Here is a 19209-nt window from a genome sequence, read left to right as displayed (position 1 = left end):
AGTGAGACTATTGACAAAGATTAATTCTTTATAAGATAGAAATAATTAAACTATTTCCCAGTCATTGAATATCGGTTGGTGTTTAGTTTTTCAGATAATAGTAACGGTGCGGAATTCAAGCTTTACTTGTAAAAAAAATAACATAGGATGATTTGACTGCTTTAAAACAGTCGGTTCAAACCTTTTCGCATACAAACAAATTTATTGGAAAGCACATTTTTTTAACACCAAAACCTCTAAAACTGCTAACGACTTTTTTATTGTGCATATAGATGGTAGATGTTCTAAATTATATCAAATATACAAAGTATTTTCCTGCATGCAATTAAAATATTTTCAAGATTCTCTTCTATAAATAATATTTATAAGGAGAAAAAATAAATAAATGGTTTAGGACACCCTTTTAAACTAACTTGGGTAGCTAATACCGTCAAATAATAATTCATGAATATATCATAAAATAGATATTCATCATATAGACTAACTTCAGCTATTCTAACGCAGATGGAAGACTGCCCTCAAATTTTTAAATTCATAAAAATATTTTAACCTAAAATATTAATTAATATTGAAATTAAGAATTTAAACTTTTTAAGGTTCAAATAATTAACTTATTTATAGGTAGGTATTAATTAAGATAGTTTTTGAACTGGATATTATAATACTTGTAATTTTTTTTAATACTTTATTCTTTATTTTATATTTTATTTTAATTAATATTAATATTAATATATCTGTTTTACTTTGGAAACCATTAAGAAGTTATTCTTTCTTTTACTTTTAAAAAGATCAAAGATTTTTTTATATCTAGAATAAAGAAATAAAATAAATTAGGAAAACGATAGCGTACCAAATGCAATGGAAATCCATTTTTAGAGTCTAAACTAAAGAGTGCAGCTTAGTAAGCTGCAAAGTAATTATGGAATTAAGATGTAGATATAATACTGCCTTCCATTTTTTCAAATTTATTTTACAAAATATTATAATAAATATCACATGAATTAAACATTTAAATGGATAATAAATTCAATCTTCGTAGACCGAAAAATAGTTGGATCGTTCAACGACTTCATGCTTATTCCTTTTTATAATTTTTTCACTTTTATCCCCCTTAAAACTTTTGTTGGTTCTATCGTCGGAAAATGATTTACCTGTTGGTACGTACGTAAATTCATGTTTGTTGAAGTAATTATTGCACCTTAGAACAAATGATTCGTAACAACCCTTAATGGAGAATGATGGCCATTGGCATTTGATAAATCTTTTAACGAATATAGCTCTAAAATTAGCGTTAAACACTAAATAAATTGCCAAATGTAACCAGTGATCAGTGTGAATGAACAGATTATGTATGTGAATCAAGGTGGAATCCGTAATCACTCCACGAATTCCTAGAGCCGAAAATATGTAGAAAGGAATATTGCAGGCCAAATAGAGAATGACTAGGGTTATGACCATCTTAGCAGCCTGCTTATTTCTTAGATGTCTATGTTTTTCAGCTGCAGATATGTTATAAGGAGCAGTGTAGTCAACGGAGGCTTCCCTGATTTTTTGCAGGCTTGATTTTGAAATAGAGAAGTTTTTCTTGTGAAATGGAAAATTGTAATCCGAAAATTTTCGGGCAAAGGAATTACTCGCAAAGAACGTCGATCGCCGTGTTTGTTTGTTTTTAGCCAATTTATCGTCGGAATTATTATAATTTAAATCTCTTGGAAAGAAATGACTAGTTGATTCATGTTCGAACGCTATCATGGGTGATTTAGAAAAAAACATAACATTCTTTGAGGATGGAATCAAATTTTTCTTCTGTGAATTCTTCGTATTTTTTATATCATTATTATTATGTATCCAATTTTGAATATTTGTTGCATAATCGTCGCTGGGAGTTCCTTGTTTAGAAGTTGTCTCAACGATTGAGTTGGAAAGGGTAGTTGTTTTGCTGTGTTCGTTTGAGAAGGAACTAGCCAAACTGTTATTTAGGTAAAAATTAGGAGATAACATTCGATTATTTACCATTTCGGGACTAATAATATTAGGATTTTCTTCTTTAATTGAAACATTTTGGTTTGAGCCGGGTAAACATTTCAAGTAGTTTAACAGTGGTATACAAATATTTTTTCCGTTATTTTCAGATTTCTCAAATATTTTTGTAATACTTTTGGCTTTCTTGGTTTTCTTAAATCTATTAGATTTGTTGCTTAAGAATTGAATGTTTGAAGCTATCACTGTAGGGGGCGCATTTGCATAAGATGACATCCCATTCTTATTGAGAGATTTCCAAAGTCTGCAGGCCATGTTTGTGTATAAAAGAATAGTGACTAGTATGGGTATGGCGCACCCTACCGTGACCTGAAAATACAACAATATTTTGGACTCCAAAAGTCCCAAAGGGCACCCCGTTGCTTGGTTGCTATGATTTTCCCGAATTTGAGTGAGAAAATTTAGGGTATCCTTAGAACTGCTGGCATTTATGGAATTGGTCAAGTTCTTAATTCTGGCTGCCAGGGTAACGTTCAATCCTTCTCCTTTAATCTGGCTGTTTAGCTGATGAATGATGGTTTCTAGAGTGGAATGAACCTGTGTTAACTTGCCATCATAGGATTGTTGGATAACAATATTTTTCAGAATTTGTAGCCTGCGAGTCATTATTACGACGATAGGAACCGATACCATGCCGGAGACTATCCATATAATTATTATGATAGGCCAAACGTAAATCTGAGTAAGCCGACGGCTGAAGGGTTTCATAACAGCATAATATCTGTCCAAAGCTATCCCCATTATCGAATATCCTGTTACTAGGCCAGATATAGTATTGGTAAAGTTTAGGAATATCATTTGTCGGCAGTACGTGATTTCATTTGAGTGTTCTAAAAAATAATGAATCAGGTATGCCGGGAGCGTCACCATGCCTTATTATATAATGAATGAACAAAATAAATAAACAATATTTATATTATTTAAATATTTTATAAATTTTAATGTTAAAAATAAAATTTCTACATGGTTGTTAAAGTGACTTACATGAATATTCATAAGATCTCTAAAATTTGTTCATCCATAACAAAAAAAATATTGAAACTTAAAAATATTTTGCTTTCTACTTTTAACACTGTGATTAACTTTACATACAGTATACAAAGAAGGGCCTCTCCAAACAGTCCATTATAGATTCCTAGGCAAGGATATTCTTATAATTAAATATCTTACCATTATATATAAAGCCTATCAGAATAAACTCAGAAATTATGATATATATAAAACTTAAACATTGGTCGTTTTTTTAAATTTTACATAACCTATTTTATTATTCTCATTATATTTTCTTTAAACTTGCAGTTGCAAGCCTTGAAGATAGGTTATTTTTTTTACAGAATAAGGGCTAATATTTATATTTTTATGAGATAGGCTATTTTTTAAAAAACCTTGATTAAGGCTCAAACCAAAAACAAATTTATTTATTCAAAAGTAAAATAAATATAAACCAATAACAAAAGAGAAATAGAAACATAAACATAAACCAAAAACAAATTTCTAACTTAAATAAATTATTTAAATGAATTAAAATTTTATAATTTAATTTTTATTTCTAATAGAGTTTTTTGAGTTCTATGTTTATTCTTATTCATTATTCGGATATTTATTGTTTCTAATCCGAGGTTTTAAGTCCAAATAACATAAAAGATAGAGCGATTTAGTTAATTGGGTTAAGTGATTTTTTAAAAATTATTGTTTTAAAATATTTCGGCAATTATATTCTACTAATCTACAATGCTAGAATATTTTTATGTTTATTTTAACTTTGTATTTGTATTACTATTTGTATTTATTATATATATATATATCTTTTCGTTTTCTATATTAGTTTTTATTATATATATATGAATTTTTTCTTGAATTTTGTATTATATGATTTTAGAACCTTTTCAGTGATTCTTGGAATGCAACTAATAATTTATTCATATTATAATAATTTGGGAACCTTAAATATTTATCTAAATTTATAATCAAACGTAAGAAAAATCAGACTGTATTTAATTATTTATTAATACAATATCATACACGTTTTCAGTTTAGTTTTCACATAAACTTTGATATTTCTTGAGACATATAATATAACAAATCTATGTAATCAATAATTTTTTGCATAGTGTTCCAATTTAATATTCTAACCATTCGACCAACCATTAGAATATTTTATGTTAAAAATATCAGTCAAAATTTTAGTATAATTTTATGTTATATAATAAAGATTACAACTACAATTTTTATTTTTCCAATCATAAGATATTAAAATTTTCTCAATAATTCGTTTTAATTTAACATAATTTTAATGTAGTTTAAATGTGAGGTTTTAATCGATTAATCATGCACTTCTGCCATGATGAGGGGGGAGGGGGTATGAGCAAGATTGCCATTAAAATGAAGTGGATAAGGAGTTGTGAATGATTGCTATTAGAATAAAGTAAGGTAGGGTGTAAAGTAGTGTTGTTAAACGGCTCGTTTTGAGCCGATTTTTAAAAACGGCTAACTCAATCCAGAAAAATATTACGCAGTCCTGAAGATTTTGCTCATAGAAGGAACAAAAGTTTAGACATATATTATCGAAGTCTCGAGGCCTAGGCAATATTTTTCTGGCCAAAATATTAAGTTAGCCGTTTTGAAAAATCGGCTCAAAACGAGCCGTTTAACAACACTAGTGTAAAGTGATGATGAGGGTGGGGTAGTAAAAAAGTATTTATGTTTTTTTTTTGTTAATATATAATTATTTATTTTTACAAATTTGGATTATGGTTGGGGGAGGGGGGTTATCATTCTAAACTTTAAAAGTATCATTTTCAACTTAAAATGTATCATTTAAAAAACTAAACCCTTTAAAATATTTACATTTTACGAATATATTTTAAATACCGAAAATAAGTTGAAAATGATGCTTTACGAAATGCTTTTGCTTATATAAATTTTATCTTTTGGGCCTTTAATAGTACTAGAGCTTCATCATAGCCTGACGTTCCCTGGTCGACAGCCTTTGGCCTGGGATAGGGAATGCCTTCGGCCGGAGTTGTCTATCGGAAAGAGGTATGAGGAGGAGAAATTTGCCAGGGAGGCTTTCAGCCAGTGGGGTATTAGACGGAATGGGTTTATACATCTGCCAAAAAAAGCACGCCCAGCACATTTCATATAACGTACCAAATATTTTTATCTATAGGTTGGGCAGTATCGCGAAATTATCTTTTATTTTTCAAAAAGATCTTGTATTTAAGATGCAAATTATTTTAAAGTATATATATCTTAATCAACTTTGCATTTAAAAAGATACAGTTACGTTAAAAAAAAACGAATATTAGTACAATTAAATAGTATATTTTAGCAATTTGTTAAGCAATCACCATATTTTATTAAAATCTTCATACATCCACGTTTGAATTTTTTTTTTTATTATTGGTGAACTGATATTGAATATTGTTATTCCACTCAGCAAATATAATCTTGTCACCCTTATTTCTTGATATGTTTTTGGTAATTATGTGGTATAAGTGAATGATCCATAACTGACCCAAATAAGGTGAATAGACTGTTATAGGTGATTATAGCCAAATAAAATATGAATAGCACTAGATATCAGGAAAAAAACATTTCTTACCTTTCAGATTTTAAGTACCTAGGAACCAGGATGATGTCGTTAGTCATCACAATATTGGATACTAAGTCGAGACGATTCCGGGTTCACTATAATAATGATGATGTGGTAAATAATGAGGATCCCGAGCATCGCTTGCTTAATACAAACAAGGACTTATGGGGACTTTATTGACTCTAGAATGACAAAAATAATTGAAGATAAAAGGAAGGAAAAAATCAGACAAAGATAGTAAGCTCTTAGGATAATGGGTTTCAGGGATTGAGATATGCCTCCGGAATAGGACACGCTATACAGACATAACATTATCTTCCAAGGATATACTTACCTAACATAAGAATTACTTTTTTCCATTTCTTAAATATCTAACCAGGCATCAGGTACATTATTATTAATATTGGTTACAATTCTTAACACTATCTTGCCGGTAACGGAACTAATAGATCCTCTCTTTCTTACTCCTCTCTTCTTTATTATGCTAGCTGACCACATAGTGGTGCCGTTCACTATATTAAAACGGATATACATCATGTATAGGATCTATATACTAGTGAATATACTTGGTGCACGCTACAACTCCTGGTTAGTGATGAAATTGCACCATTAGCAATTTCTGGCGTGATAATGAATGAATGAATGAATTTTTGGTGAACTTATTGTCGTCTGCTTTAAAGAATAAATGAATAATTTATGAGAATATCATAAAGGCTAAATCTAATAAAAGTTTACAGCTTTCTTTAGAGATCCTGCCAAATTTTGAACTGTTGTTAGGTCCATTTTTATCCAGATTGCCTTACAGTAGTAAAACTGCTAAGCACCTGGTTCTCTTCGTACATGATATGTTCTTTTAATCTAAATTGAGAACTCCCAGGTCACAAAAGTCTTTCGATTTTTGCTGGAGCTAGATAACTTAAAATTATGTTAATAAAGGCTAAAGTGATTAACGCAAGTAGCTATGTAAAATCTAACAACTCTATTACTAGAATCTAAATTAATGTCGTGGTATAATAGGTGGCTATAATGCGAAAGGAGCGTTGCTACTCCAGATTTCTCCTAGTCATATTGGCGACATTGTCGACTAATGAAATTAAGTTGTTTCACAAAATATCTTCAGAAATCACGCGTAATTTATGAAGATATAATAAGGTAGTAATTATTTCCTCTGCTCTGCCACTTCTAGTTTAGCTATGTCCAAAGATATATAAATAGGAAAACCTCAAAATTATCATTTTTATGCCCACGAGGGACCCCAATACTGAGGTTACAAAGATAATCAACGCAGCTTTCCTTGACAACGTAACGGAGTTATCAATAAGGATAGCAAATATTAATTTTAATTATTATTGCATATTTTAATTATTTGCAAATCTCAATACCTGAAATTTAATGTATCATATCCAAACGTTGTATAGTATAGATCAAGATAATATCCATTGAATGTTAATTTTGTTTATCAATCAGAGACCTTCATGGGCCGGGCCGGGCCCTAATATCATATTTTCTTGCAGGTCTGGGCCGGGCCTGGGTTTAAAAAAAAATTTTTTAATGGGCTTGGGCCTAAAATTATTAAATTTAAATTTAGATTATTTAAAAAAGTTGCTAATTTAATAAAATATTGCCTTTTTTTTCTTCTAATAATAATAAATTTAAGTATTGTAAACATAATGATTACCTAAATATATTTAAATATTGTTAATTTTCATTAAATAAAAAAATGTTAAATTTTTATATATGGGCTTGGGCCGGGATTGGGAAATTTTTGTGAAACTTATTATGGGCTTGGGAGTTTTTTTTAACAATTTTTTTACTGGGGGCCTGGGTCGGGCTTGGTCAAAAAATTAAAGCCCATGAAGGTTTCTGTTATCAATATGTATCAATCCTTTAGGCAGTATATTTTACTGGCTGTTTCATAACCTTTTTAGGCAGTTTATAATCGTTTAGAAAAGTATGTCTTTAAAATATTTATCTCAAACAACAGTTTAAGTATTCTATTTTTTATATTGTATCAAGAGTGCTAGCGCACCATTCATTTGCTATATGAAGTCTTGCGGGGAACGAGAGTCCAGTTAGTAAATTTTAATAAAAGAAACACCTAAAGACAGGGACCTCTACCATGGGAGAGGGCATGATGCAAGATAGTCATCGAAATTGGAGGGGGGTAGGTAGTTATGAAGATCCTATCGTCATTTGAATAAAATCAGATGTTGCTAAATTTGATTGGGAATAGAGGTTGGTAAACTTAAAAGGGAATAGTATGCAAAATTTTAGAGAAATGGGAGTAAAATCGAAAGATAGTGATTTTCGAGATTAATTTTAATAACTAATATTTTAGTTTACCTAATTTTTTATCGATTAAATTTAACCATAGATATTTACCTTTAAATGATGTTGATTGTTCTTCATTCCTTTCAGTTAAATAAAATGTGTTCGTGCTAGACACTTCTATATCCAACTAAACCAATGCTAACATTACCTCGCCCTCTTAATTTTTACTAACTTCCCTTCCCTCCTTCTCTCCCTAAATATTTTTCCCTCCTACCCCCCAAATATTTCTCCCCCCCCCCCCCAACACCTATCTAAAAAAGTAGCAATCTAATACAAAACTAGAAAAAAGTTACCTACTCTTATCCCCATTCTACCTTTATTTTATAATGATTATCTTGCGTCATAACCCCCTCCCCCCTTTTAATAAGTGCGACTAAAACTATAGTCAAAAAATTATAAAAATTAATTACACATATATACTATTATTGTTTGTTCTATCATAATTTTAAAAAAAATCAAATTTATGGAAAGCCTTTATTTTTTTAAATTTTTTGAAAAGGAATGCTACTTATTTCTCTATTGGCAGGGGTATCCGTGACCCTACCCTACCACTCGTCAGGCCATGATTATGGGCCAGATCGATTTGCTTCCATTTCCATTTTTGATAAGGTGTCTGAGTTCAAAATTGAGAAATCTTTTGATGCGCCGAGTTTAGGTGTAATTGATTATTTTTTAATATCACGTTAAAATTATATAGATGAATTCAGAGACCAATTTTTTAATAAACCTAGGCCAGGCCAAAATTTTTTTTTAAAAAAATACCAGGGACAGGCCGAATATTTTAAAACCAAATAATCATCATTATTAATTATAAAAATTATATATAAATATAATATATTTTAGAAAGGGGCCAGGCCTGAAAACATATGAGATGAATAATAATAAAAAATGGCAACACTTGAATAATTTTTTTTATATATCTAAGAGGAGGTCCATGTCCATACACTCATCCCCAAACCCAAATTAATAGGGCTTCGGGCTGGGCAATATTTTAAAACTTTCTTCAGTCGGGTGGGTCGGCGGGCTTTTAATTAAAAAAATTTTGGGACCTCACAATTTTATTCTAAAAAAGTCATAATTTTCCTAGATTAATTCTTGAATTTTTTTTAATTGGATGAAATATATTGAATTAAAAGTAAGGGAAAGTTAAGGGTTTAATTAAGAGTTTGAAGAGATATGGTTTAAGTTTGAGATATGGGTTATGGTTAGATTATTAAAAATAGGTTTTAATAAAATTTTATCATTTCTTAATAACGTGAAATCTGACAGGTCATGTAATTAAAAATAATTTCCTTGAGAGTTGAATCATATTCTATAGTGTTGTTAAACGGCTCGATTTGAGCCGATTTTTAAAAACGGCTAACTCAATATTTTAGCCAGAAAAATATTGCCTAAACCTCGAGGCTTTTCTAATAGATGTATAAACATTTGTGCCATCTATGACCGAAATCTACAGTCTTGCGTAATATTTTTCTGGCTAAAATATTAAGTTAGCCCTTTTTAAAAATCAGCTCAAATCAAGCCGTTTAACAACACTAATTCTAAAACAAAATAGATATAAATAATATGTCTGGGCGTCTTACAGTCCATGCTGAAAAAATGTATTAAAAAAAAGAAAATAAATTTTGTTATATCAGGGCCAGGCTGAAATATTCGACCTCTTCTGATTAAAATATTAAATATATAGAAAAATTTTTGTAAAAATAAATGGAAAAAATGGTTGATGTTAAAACAGATAAATATTGTAGATAATACTCATTTTTTATTATGTATGATAATGAGTTGATTTTTTTAAGAAATAAATTGACTTAGAAATTCTATTTTTAAATGAAAAGAATGAGGAAAAAAAAATGTTTTTATAATCCTTAATTATAACTAAAGAATCGAAACATAAAATGTACTGGATATAATTACATTTTATAATGTACTATATGCATATGAATAAATTCTTCTATCATAATACTATAAACTAATTTTAAAAAATTTTTTAAATTTTATATTAAATTTCGTTTCCTCTAAAAAAATATTCTATTTAAATAGGGTATATGATTAGATTGTTCTATAAAATTTTCAATAAATTATTATTTTTTAAATTTATTTGAATTTTAAATATTAAAATAATTTTATTTTTTTGAATAATAAATTTTGTTATTTAAAGAAAAATGGGCCAATTAAAAAATTTATTTATTAATTAAATTAAAATAATAATAAATGGTATTGGAAGCCAAAACGTAATCTAAGAGATAAAAGCCGATAAAATTTGCACCCTATTAATAATTACAGGTATAAATGGCTTATTATTCTATATCTTGTATTACGTCAATAGTATGGTTGGGTAAGAGCTAAATGTCAAATAATTTAGCTCAATCTAGAGATGCGTGCCGGAGAAAATCCGTTAACGGCGTTTTAATTTATATTACTTTATTGAACTGTTATATTTTTAAAATCCCTAAGCCAAAGTAATAGTTTTCGGTTAAAAATTGCCTTAAACGGCTAAAAATATATTAATTATGCAACTATAGTTAAAAGGAACGTGTCTAATGCATGCCTGAGTAATATTTCAGCTAATGCGTGTAATTTTAGTATATATGAATCAAAAATAACTCAAAAGTTTCTGACAAATTTGTGTGAAATTTTAAAGGACCAGGTATTTTACACATACTGGAAAATATTTTCGACAAAATCAAATCATCAAATTAATAAAACGTGCTCAGCAGGTTATTTTTTATTTTCCAACTTTAAATCATTTATTCAAGGAAATCCTTTAATGTGGAGGATGTGATTTTTCCAGAAATTTATTCCAGAATGTTTACCTACCCTATAAATATAGGGCAATTTTATAAGATATTGAACATATTCCATGATTACGCACATTGCAGGTAACATATTTAATAAAACCTATCCAGTTTGGGCACCGCTGGGACCAAGATTTTTTTGCCAGCTTATATCAAGAAGTTTTTTTTGTATATAGTAGTTAATAAGAATTTGATTTGACTCAAAATTTTGATAAAATTAAGGAGTTGCCCGAATTATCAAGAGCTTAAATTATACAAATTTACTATTCAGCAATATTATATATTATGCTTCTCAAAATAAAAAATACAAAAAAAATATTCAGAACTTAATATTTTAAATTTTTCACCCGGGTGGGGTTTCGGATTAGTCTAATTGTTCCAAAATAATTTTTATATACTATATATATATATATTATATGATAAAATTATATCTTTTCAGTTGTAATATTCCTTTTAAATTCACTGTATGAAACGCTTTTAATTTTTTTATTATAATTATTATATATATAATTTCGGGATACTTTCAAGGAACAATAAATCGATTTATAAAAAATTTATTAATGCATCAAAAATTTTTTTTGTAATAGGTATCATTTTCTAAAGTATAGATTTTTTATATAAAATAAAAAACCAAATTCTTAAACACAAATTATGAGAATATTTCAGGCTAAGATTCAAATATTTTTTTTTGTTGTTTATAGAGATAATAAAACCCACTTTAATTGGATTTATGATCAATAATAATAATAATATGTATGGCAAATTAAATAAGAAACCAATGTGCTCCCACATAAAAGTTCTTTTTGGTAATCGGAAGAAAACCTAAAGTTAATAAAAAACTTGAGAAAAACTCATGCCAATAAGAACACAAGACAAAATTGCCCTTCTACTCCCCTTATTCCCAAAAAACCTTTAAAAAAATTGGTCCATCAGTAACTTATAACTTAAGACGGCAAAGCGGCCATCATAAGTATTTTTTAGATTTCACTGAAATTTGGTATTGGTTAAGGTCTGATGCGAGTTTAGGGTTAGTTTATATGAGATGGTTAGGGTGAAATATAAAAAAATCTTTTCAACTATCCTTGGCATAGGCTGTAAAGGTCCAGCTAGGGTTATAGGTACAGGTTAAGGCTTGGATATAGGAATTGCTATGTTTAATTCGAAATTCATGGAAACCCCGTCTCTATAATTTTATTGAGACTTGGTTTGGACTGCGTTAACTAAGAACTAGTATTATATACCTGATCTTACCGAAGTGAAGTATTAGGTCTGATGTAGACTCGGATTAGTCTATAATGGAAAAATTAGAGAGCACAAAATGGAATTTTTTTGGACGAACTTATCTCATAATGTGATAGTGGTCCAGTACATGTTGTTAGGATCCACCAAAAAAATGAAGGTTTAAATATAAATAAATTATTTTTTTGAGAATGCTAAAATACTAGAGGCTTTAAAATATTAATGTATTTATAATATGCTCAAATTAAGTAAATGAAATTATATTTAGGGATTTTTAGAAAGTTTAGGAATTTTTGTAAAAAAAAAATTAAAATGAAAAAAAACTGAAAGATTTAATAAAAATCAATATTTAAGATTGATAAATATTCATTAAAATTATTTGCATTTTTTAAAATAAAATTATGCAATTAAGGAATTCCTCGGACTAACCACCAATATTCTCTCTAATTTTATAAATGTCGCAAAATTTGCCTTTGCAGGACCATATTGAATTATTTTTTTAAAATATATGGATATTTTTTTATTATCTAAAGGAAATCTCAATTTTTCCATTAAGAGAAAGGAATAAATAATTTGAAAACAAAAAATAGAATAATATCATGCTTTATTAATTTTCTTATAATATTTTAATGTCAGGAGGAGATAAAAAAAAATAAAAATTCCGGGAAGGATTCCATATAAAAATTAATTTTGAAACTTTCCGAAACAAAAATAAAGTTATCATTACATAAACAGTAGACAGTTAAAATTACTTGTAAATTAGTATGATGTATAGTTAGCCTACCATTCTCCTTATTTAACAAAAAAATCAATAATCATCATAATATTTTATAAATTTCGATAAAAATTCAATACCAAAAAAGTTATTTATATATATTTATTATCACCTAAGCCTAAACCGTATATTAAAATTAGTTTTTATATTTAACACCAATTGATAAGAATCATCACAGCAGAAACGATTAATTAATTATATGATGTCTATGACATATATATTTTCCTAGTTTCTCTTGCCCATAATTATTTCCTCTTCAAAAATTTATTAAATCAATTAGAAAGGGTAAGAGAAAAAAAGAAATGAAAGTGGATATAAAGAAGGAAAGGAAGTAAATATAAGGAAATAAAATAAAAGGAATAAAAACAAATGAAGAAAAGATAAAAGAAAATAAATCATTAAAAAATTACTTTAATATATTTTTAACTTTCAGATTTATCATAATTCCAATATTCAACGAATAATTTGTTCTATTCGAAAAATTTATTTAATTTGAATCAAATTATTCGAATAATTGAAATATTGAGTATTTATTTAGAGTGATTATAAATGCTTTTTTTAACAAAATTTAATCATTTGTCATTCACATCGATAAACTGTCATGTGATTAACAAAGTAGTACATAACTACTTTTGAAAAGTTTTTCCCAATTTGCTATCAAAAAATCTCATGCCTCATAAATAAGGTATAATAAAAAAAAAATTTTATTGCCTTAAAAATTTGCTTGGCATTATAATTTAATTTAAATTATGCATTTCAATTTCGTTAATAACTTAACTCGCATTTTTTTTTATCGTCGAGTTATAATATTTTTTCTGCGTGTGATAAATTTTTTTTAATCGATTCGTTTAAAGAATACGAATAATTCACTATTAATTCGTATTCATTTTTGAATGGGCGTAATGGTACTAGACGATTCGTAAGTCTATTAGTTCAAAATCAAGTAGATTACTTTTTGTCTTTGTTTAATGTCAAATTGGTTTCAGAAAAAAAAATGGACATGATCTGCTTATTTTTATCAGAACACAGATAACGGCTAAATAAGATAAAAGGTTTAATGGGTCTTATTACTGTTCTTTCATAAACAAGTTAGTAAATAATTGGTCATTTTTTTTATTTAGTTTTGGATTTATTAGATGTGATTGTCAACTAGGTTTGACTAACTATTCGATAGTTTCTTGTCCTTTTTTTTAATATAATATAATATATTTATAAAATATTGTATTAGATTATTGCAGGGGAACTAATTCAGGGTTGTGAAGACGGCCTGTTTTAAATCATTAATTAAAAAAATTAAAACCAAAAATTCAGGTTAGTGTCATAAGATATGGCATATACAATACCTGTTTTTTATATTAAATTTTTTTTAACTGTTAGAAAAATATTTTTACATATGGAAAGATCTTAAAATGGCGCCTATTTTTATTTAAAAAATGGTAAAATTTTTATAGTTTTTAAATGTGAATAAAAAATGATGATCAAATATTATAACTTTAAGGAGCGTAACCATGGGGGGGGGGTGGAATTCTCCCATCGCAAATTTGCATGTTCTCCTCCCCCCGCCTCCCTCTTCCTCAAAAGATGTATACAATAATATATCACGGCAAGGAAGAATTTGAAAGATAAATTAGTGAAAGTTAACTTTTTTAAATAACGACTATAATTCAATTTTAGAAAAATAATATTTTTAATTATTTATATAATAGTCTAATATAGCTAAAGGCCTACAATAAGTTGACCTAAAGATATTCAGAATTTATGTGGAAACCCCACCTAATATTCCCTCTTCCCTCATAGTAAAATTTTGGTAACGAGTAATTTCATATTGTTAAAAATTAATTATTTTTCAAAATGTGTTACAAAGAATTTTCCTCACATGGTCAGTTATTCATATATTTCTAAAGTATACTATTCTGTAATATTTCATAACATTTCGTGGGGCCAGGCCATTATTCTAAAAAAATATAGGAAATGCATGCTTAGAGCAACAAAAATTTGAGATTTTTTGGAAAATTGCATTTTGGCCAGTTACTACGTTCAAGTTGGTGATCTAAAACTTAACAAGATAACCCGTGTTGCCCTGTTGTACTCCTTTGCAATATTGCATTATGGACGAAAGAAATTTAGCAAATTTTGTAAAAATCCTTATAAAATTCAATTGATTTAAAAGTCAAGCAATATGGCAATGATCCTTTCTGGATCTTTAGACTCCACTCCCAACATGTCTATAAATATTAAACTAGGATCATCATGAACCCAATACAGTTTCACTTTGAACCCCAATTCTGGTTTAAGAATGTTCAACTTTATTTGGTGGAAATATTAAGAATAGAAACTTAATCGAGAGCGATTTCTTAAAAGGGGTCCCGACATGCCCCGGTTTAAATACCCTGGGTTCGATATGTCCACAAATCAATCTCTGTTCTCAAAATTTGAAATCATGCAATCAAATTTTTGAAACCCTGATTTCACATAATCACAATGATAGAACCTGTGAATGCAAAACGCAAAGCTGCTGCCCAGAGGGCTTAACACTAAGCTGAATTGTAGTATTGTTAAATTTATGAGTCGGGTTAGCTTGGCCGAAAACCCAGCAAGGTTTGAGCCAAAAAACTACCTTAAACCCAAGTCAACCCATTTGGCGATAGATCAGATCCGACGAAATGGGCCTCATGAGCCGACCCACCGGGTGCCCGATGGGTCGACAAAATATATAGAAAATAAAACTAGTATGTTTTAATCCGGGTTTAGAGTTTTTAATATTAGAAAGATGGTCTAAAATCTTTGGTTCTAGCAATAAATTGGCACCGCCATTATATTTTATTTCACGAGGAAATAAAGAAATTTAAAAGTTTTTGACATTAAAGAAAATTCTAAAACGATTGGGTCTAGTAATAAATAGGCACTGCCATTATATTTTACTCCACGAAGAAAAAATATATGATTTTTTTTTTAAATAAGGCTTTAAGCCTAGTTAAAAGTTTTTGATTCTAGAAAGAAGTTCTAAAACCATTGAGTTTAGTAGTAAATTGGCACTGCTTTTTTATTTTACTCCAAGAGGAAAAAAAAATTATGAAAATTTTTTAAAATTTTGTTTTAAGCTTAGTTACAAGATTTCGATATTAAAAAGAATTTCTAAGACGATTGGGTCTTGTTATAAATTGACACTGATACTAAATTTTAGTCCACTATGAGAAAAAATTATATTTTTAAATCTTTTTAAGCCTAGTTAAAATTTTTTGATACCATAAATAATTTCTAAAACCTTTGCGTAAATTGGCACTTCCATTATATACTTCACGAGGAAAAAATAAATATGAAAATTTTATAAAAATTTGTTTTAAGTCTAGTTAAAAGTTTTTGATATTAAAAAGTGTTAACCATTGGGTCTAGTAATAAATTGGCACTGCCATTATGTTGTACTCCTCGAGGAAAAAAAATTATGAAATTGTTTAATAATTTGTTTTAAGCCTAATTAAAAGTTTTTGTTACTAAGTAGATGTTCTAAAACCTTTGTGTTCTATATAAATTTCTAGTGCCATAATTTTTTAAACCACACATAAAATGTAGAAATATTAAAGCATTATATATTTATATTTTGAGCCTAGTAAAAGATTCATGATATTGGAAAGAAGTTCTAAAACCATTGGCGCTGATTTAAATTGGCACTCCTATTTTATTCCATTCCACAAGGAAAATTAAATTATAAAAAATATTTTAAACTTTGTTAAGAAGCAAGTTCGAAGTTTTTAATACTAGGAAGATTCCCTAAAACCTCTGGATTCATAAAGAAATCCACGAGGTATATAAAATTTGAAAATATTTTACAAACTTTTAGAAAAATTTTGATATTAGAAAATTTCTAAAGCCCTGGTGCTATTATAAATTAATATTGCTATTATTTTTTATTCTTCTTTTTTTGTTTAACTTTAGTTTAGATTTTTTGGTATTAGAAATGAGTGGTATGTCATTTGAAACATTTTAGGGATTAGTTATGGAAAAGAAAAGACTGGGGAAGTTGATCAGTGGATCCCGTTATAAAATTTAAAACACTAGTATATATAAATTTATCCTAAAATTGATAATAAATTGTCCATCTATATGCTAAAAATATTTTTAAATATTTAACTATTATTAATTTTTTAAATCAAATTTGGTAAATTGTAAGACAAATAATTTTTAGCAAATTTTGAACTATCTTAATTTGTGATTTCTACAAGCATTTAGGAGGAGTTTTACAAACATTTATGTTGTCTAGATATTATTTAAATCATGATTAGAAAAGAGTATATTAGGGGAGATTACTAAACTCTAAGATACTTTTTACCACTATAATTTAAATTTATATTTTTTCTTTGGTAACTGTGTGGATAACTTATCCGAAATTACTAAGTTATAATAAAAAATTGCAAAGAACCAATGTGTATAAAATTTTAGAAATTTTTTTGATTTTTATATATTGTTAAAATTTTATTGTTAATTCAATAATAAATTTAAATATTTTGCTTAATTATAAGGCTGGTCTGGCTTATGAAACCGTATTAGATTTGACTAACTTTATATTGGGAATTAAACTTGAACATTTTACAACATTTTAGCTTGTATATAAATATAGATCGACAAATATTTATTTTAAATCTTGTTCAATTTTTTTTATCTAAAATGCATCCCACAACTGCTAAAAGCATAATATTTGTGCTTGATAATATTATCACAGATCCATGCCTATAGAGTAAAAAGGTTACGGATGATCAGGTGGTGTTTATGCAGATCCCAAGATTCAAAAAAACCAACTCATGAACTATTCTACAAAATCAAAATTAATTTTGCTCACATATACTTTACCTAAAAATGTCAAGCTATTAGAAGATTTAAACAAAGATATCGAAAGAATTTTAAGTAATAACGTTTTAAAATGACTGGGGACTGCATAGTCCCACCTCTGAAACGAAGGGTTAAAAATAGATAATTTAGTTCTATAAAATTTTTAACTCCTAATTAGTAGCATTTCTTAAGATTTAAATGTTTTTTAAATTTTGTCTGATAAAATTCTTAAGCACGAATATTATGCTTTTGGCAGTTGTGGGATGTAGTGTTGTTAAACGGCTTGTTTTGAGCCGATTTTTCAAAACGGCTAACTCAATATTTTAGCCAGAAAAATATTGCCTAAATCTTGAGATCGGTAATTGTTTAGACTTTGTAACTTCTATGAATAAAATCTTCAGTCTTGCTTAATATTTTTCTGGATGAAATATTGAGTTAGCCGTTTTAAAAATCAGCTCCGAACGAGCCGTTTAACAACACTAGTAGGATATATATTAGATGATAAAAATTGATAAATATTAGTCTATCTATATTTATATACAAGCTATAATGTTTATAGTCAAACGATCAAGCTGAAAACCTTTAAGGCTCAAAAAATAAATATATTTTTTATATTTCAACATTTTACGCATGTAGTTAAAAAGTAATGGCATAAATTTCCTACTAAAATATTGAGTTAGCCTTTAAAAAAAGACTCAATTTGGACAAATACGAGAAACAATTAGGGTTTTTTTATTATTGATTTTCTTTGAAAAAGAACTTGCAAATCTGACTAGAAGAAACATGCGCTAAAGTTCAAAATTAATAATATTTATTCGCTTAAAAATTATATCATTCTTTTAATTTATTTAAATTCTTTGGGAAACTATATTTGCAATAAGTCTGATTTTATATGTATAATAATGTTATTATCGGTGCAGTGCAATATTTGTATTATTTAGATTTTAATGTGCTATATGTAACAATTTTATATCTGAAATCAATGATTTTAACCATGCTATTCTTAAAATAAAAAAATAAAAAATACCAGTTGTATTAAAATCTATTGAACATAATATTTAAACTTTAAATATATTTGTTCACAGCAGAATATTTATTCAAAAATTTCAAAGAAAAACAATAGGCCATAAAATATTATTAAAAATATCAGATTTTATTTTTTTTCTTGGGAAATATTATTATTTATTAAAAATATATTTTCTAGTATTTTAAATTTAATATTTATATATTTCTTCACACTCCTCTCCCACCCCACCAGGGTTGCCAGATGTCACGATTTAGCCGAGATTCTCACGATTTCATACCTTTTACTTACCCACGTTTTTTCACACATCACGCTTTTCTCACGTTTTTTGAGTAAATTAAAATAATCACACTTAGTCTCACACTTTTTCTCACGTTTTTAAATTTTTTCAATATATTTTTAAAAACAAATATAAAATTTTAAATTAATTTTATATTAAAATATTTAAAAAAATTGTAGAATTTGTTAATAGTCCAACTAACCAATCATATTCATTGATCAATTACCCACAACAGAAATTCTATTTTTAGAAAGTTTATCAAGTATAATTATAATATGAATTTAAATAACTATACATTTCTTTTAT

The 19209-nt window shown here is 27.6% G+C and overlaps 1 protein-coding gene across 1 annotated transcript in view; it reads right to left on the bottom strand.

Annotated features, from left to right (window-relative positions):
* Positions 1–1026: 1026 nt before the first annotated feature.
* Positions 1027–19209, bottom strand: part of LOC135926949 (uncharacterized) — a 41551-nt gene continuing 23368 nt past the window's right edge. Inside the window, exon 3 of the mRNA XM_065462882.1 lies at positions 1027–2912. Within this exon, the coding sequence (XP_065318954.1) occupies positions 1027–2912 (1886 nt within the window). The remainder of the gene's footprint in view (positions 2913–19209) is intronic.

This window comes from Gordionus sp. m RMFG-2023, chromosome 3, assembly GCF_954871325.1.
Source record: "Gordionus sp. m RMFG-2023 chromosome 3, tfGorSpeb1-WG-v2, whole genome shotgun sequence".
NCBI lineage: Eukaryota > Metazoa > Nematomorpha > Gordioida > Chordodea > Parachordodidae > Gordionus > Gordionus sp. m RMFG-2023.
Note: the sequence above shows the minus strand (reverse complement) of the source record. Positions and strands in the feature narration are given on the sequence as shown.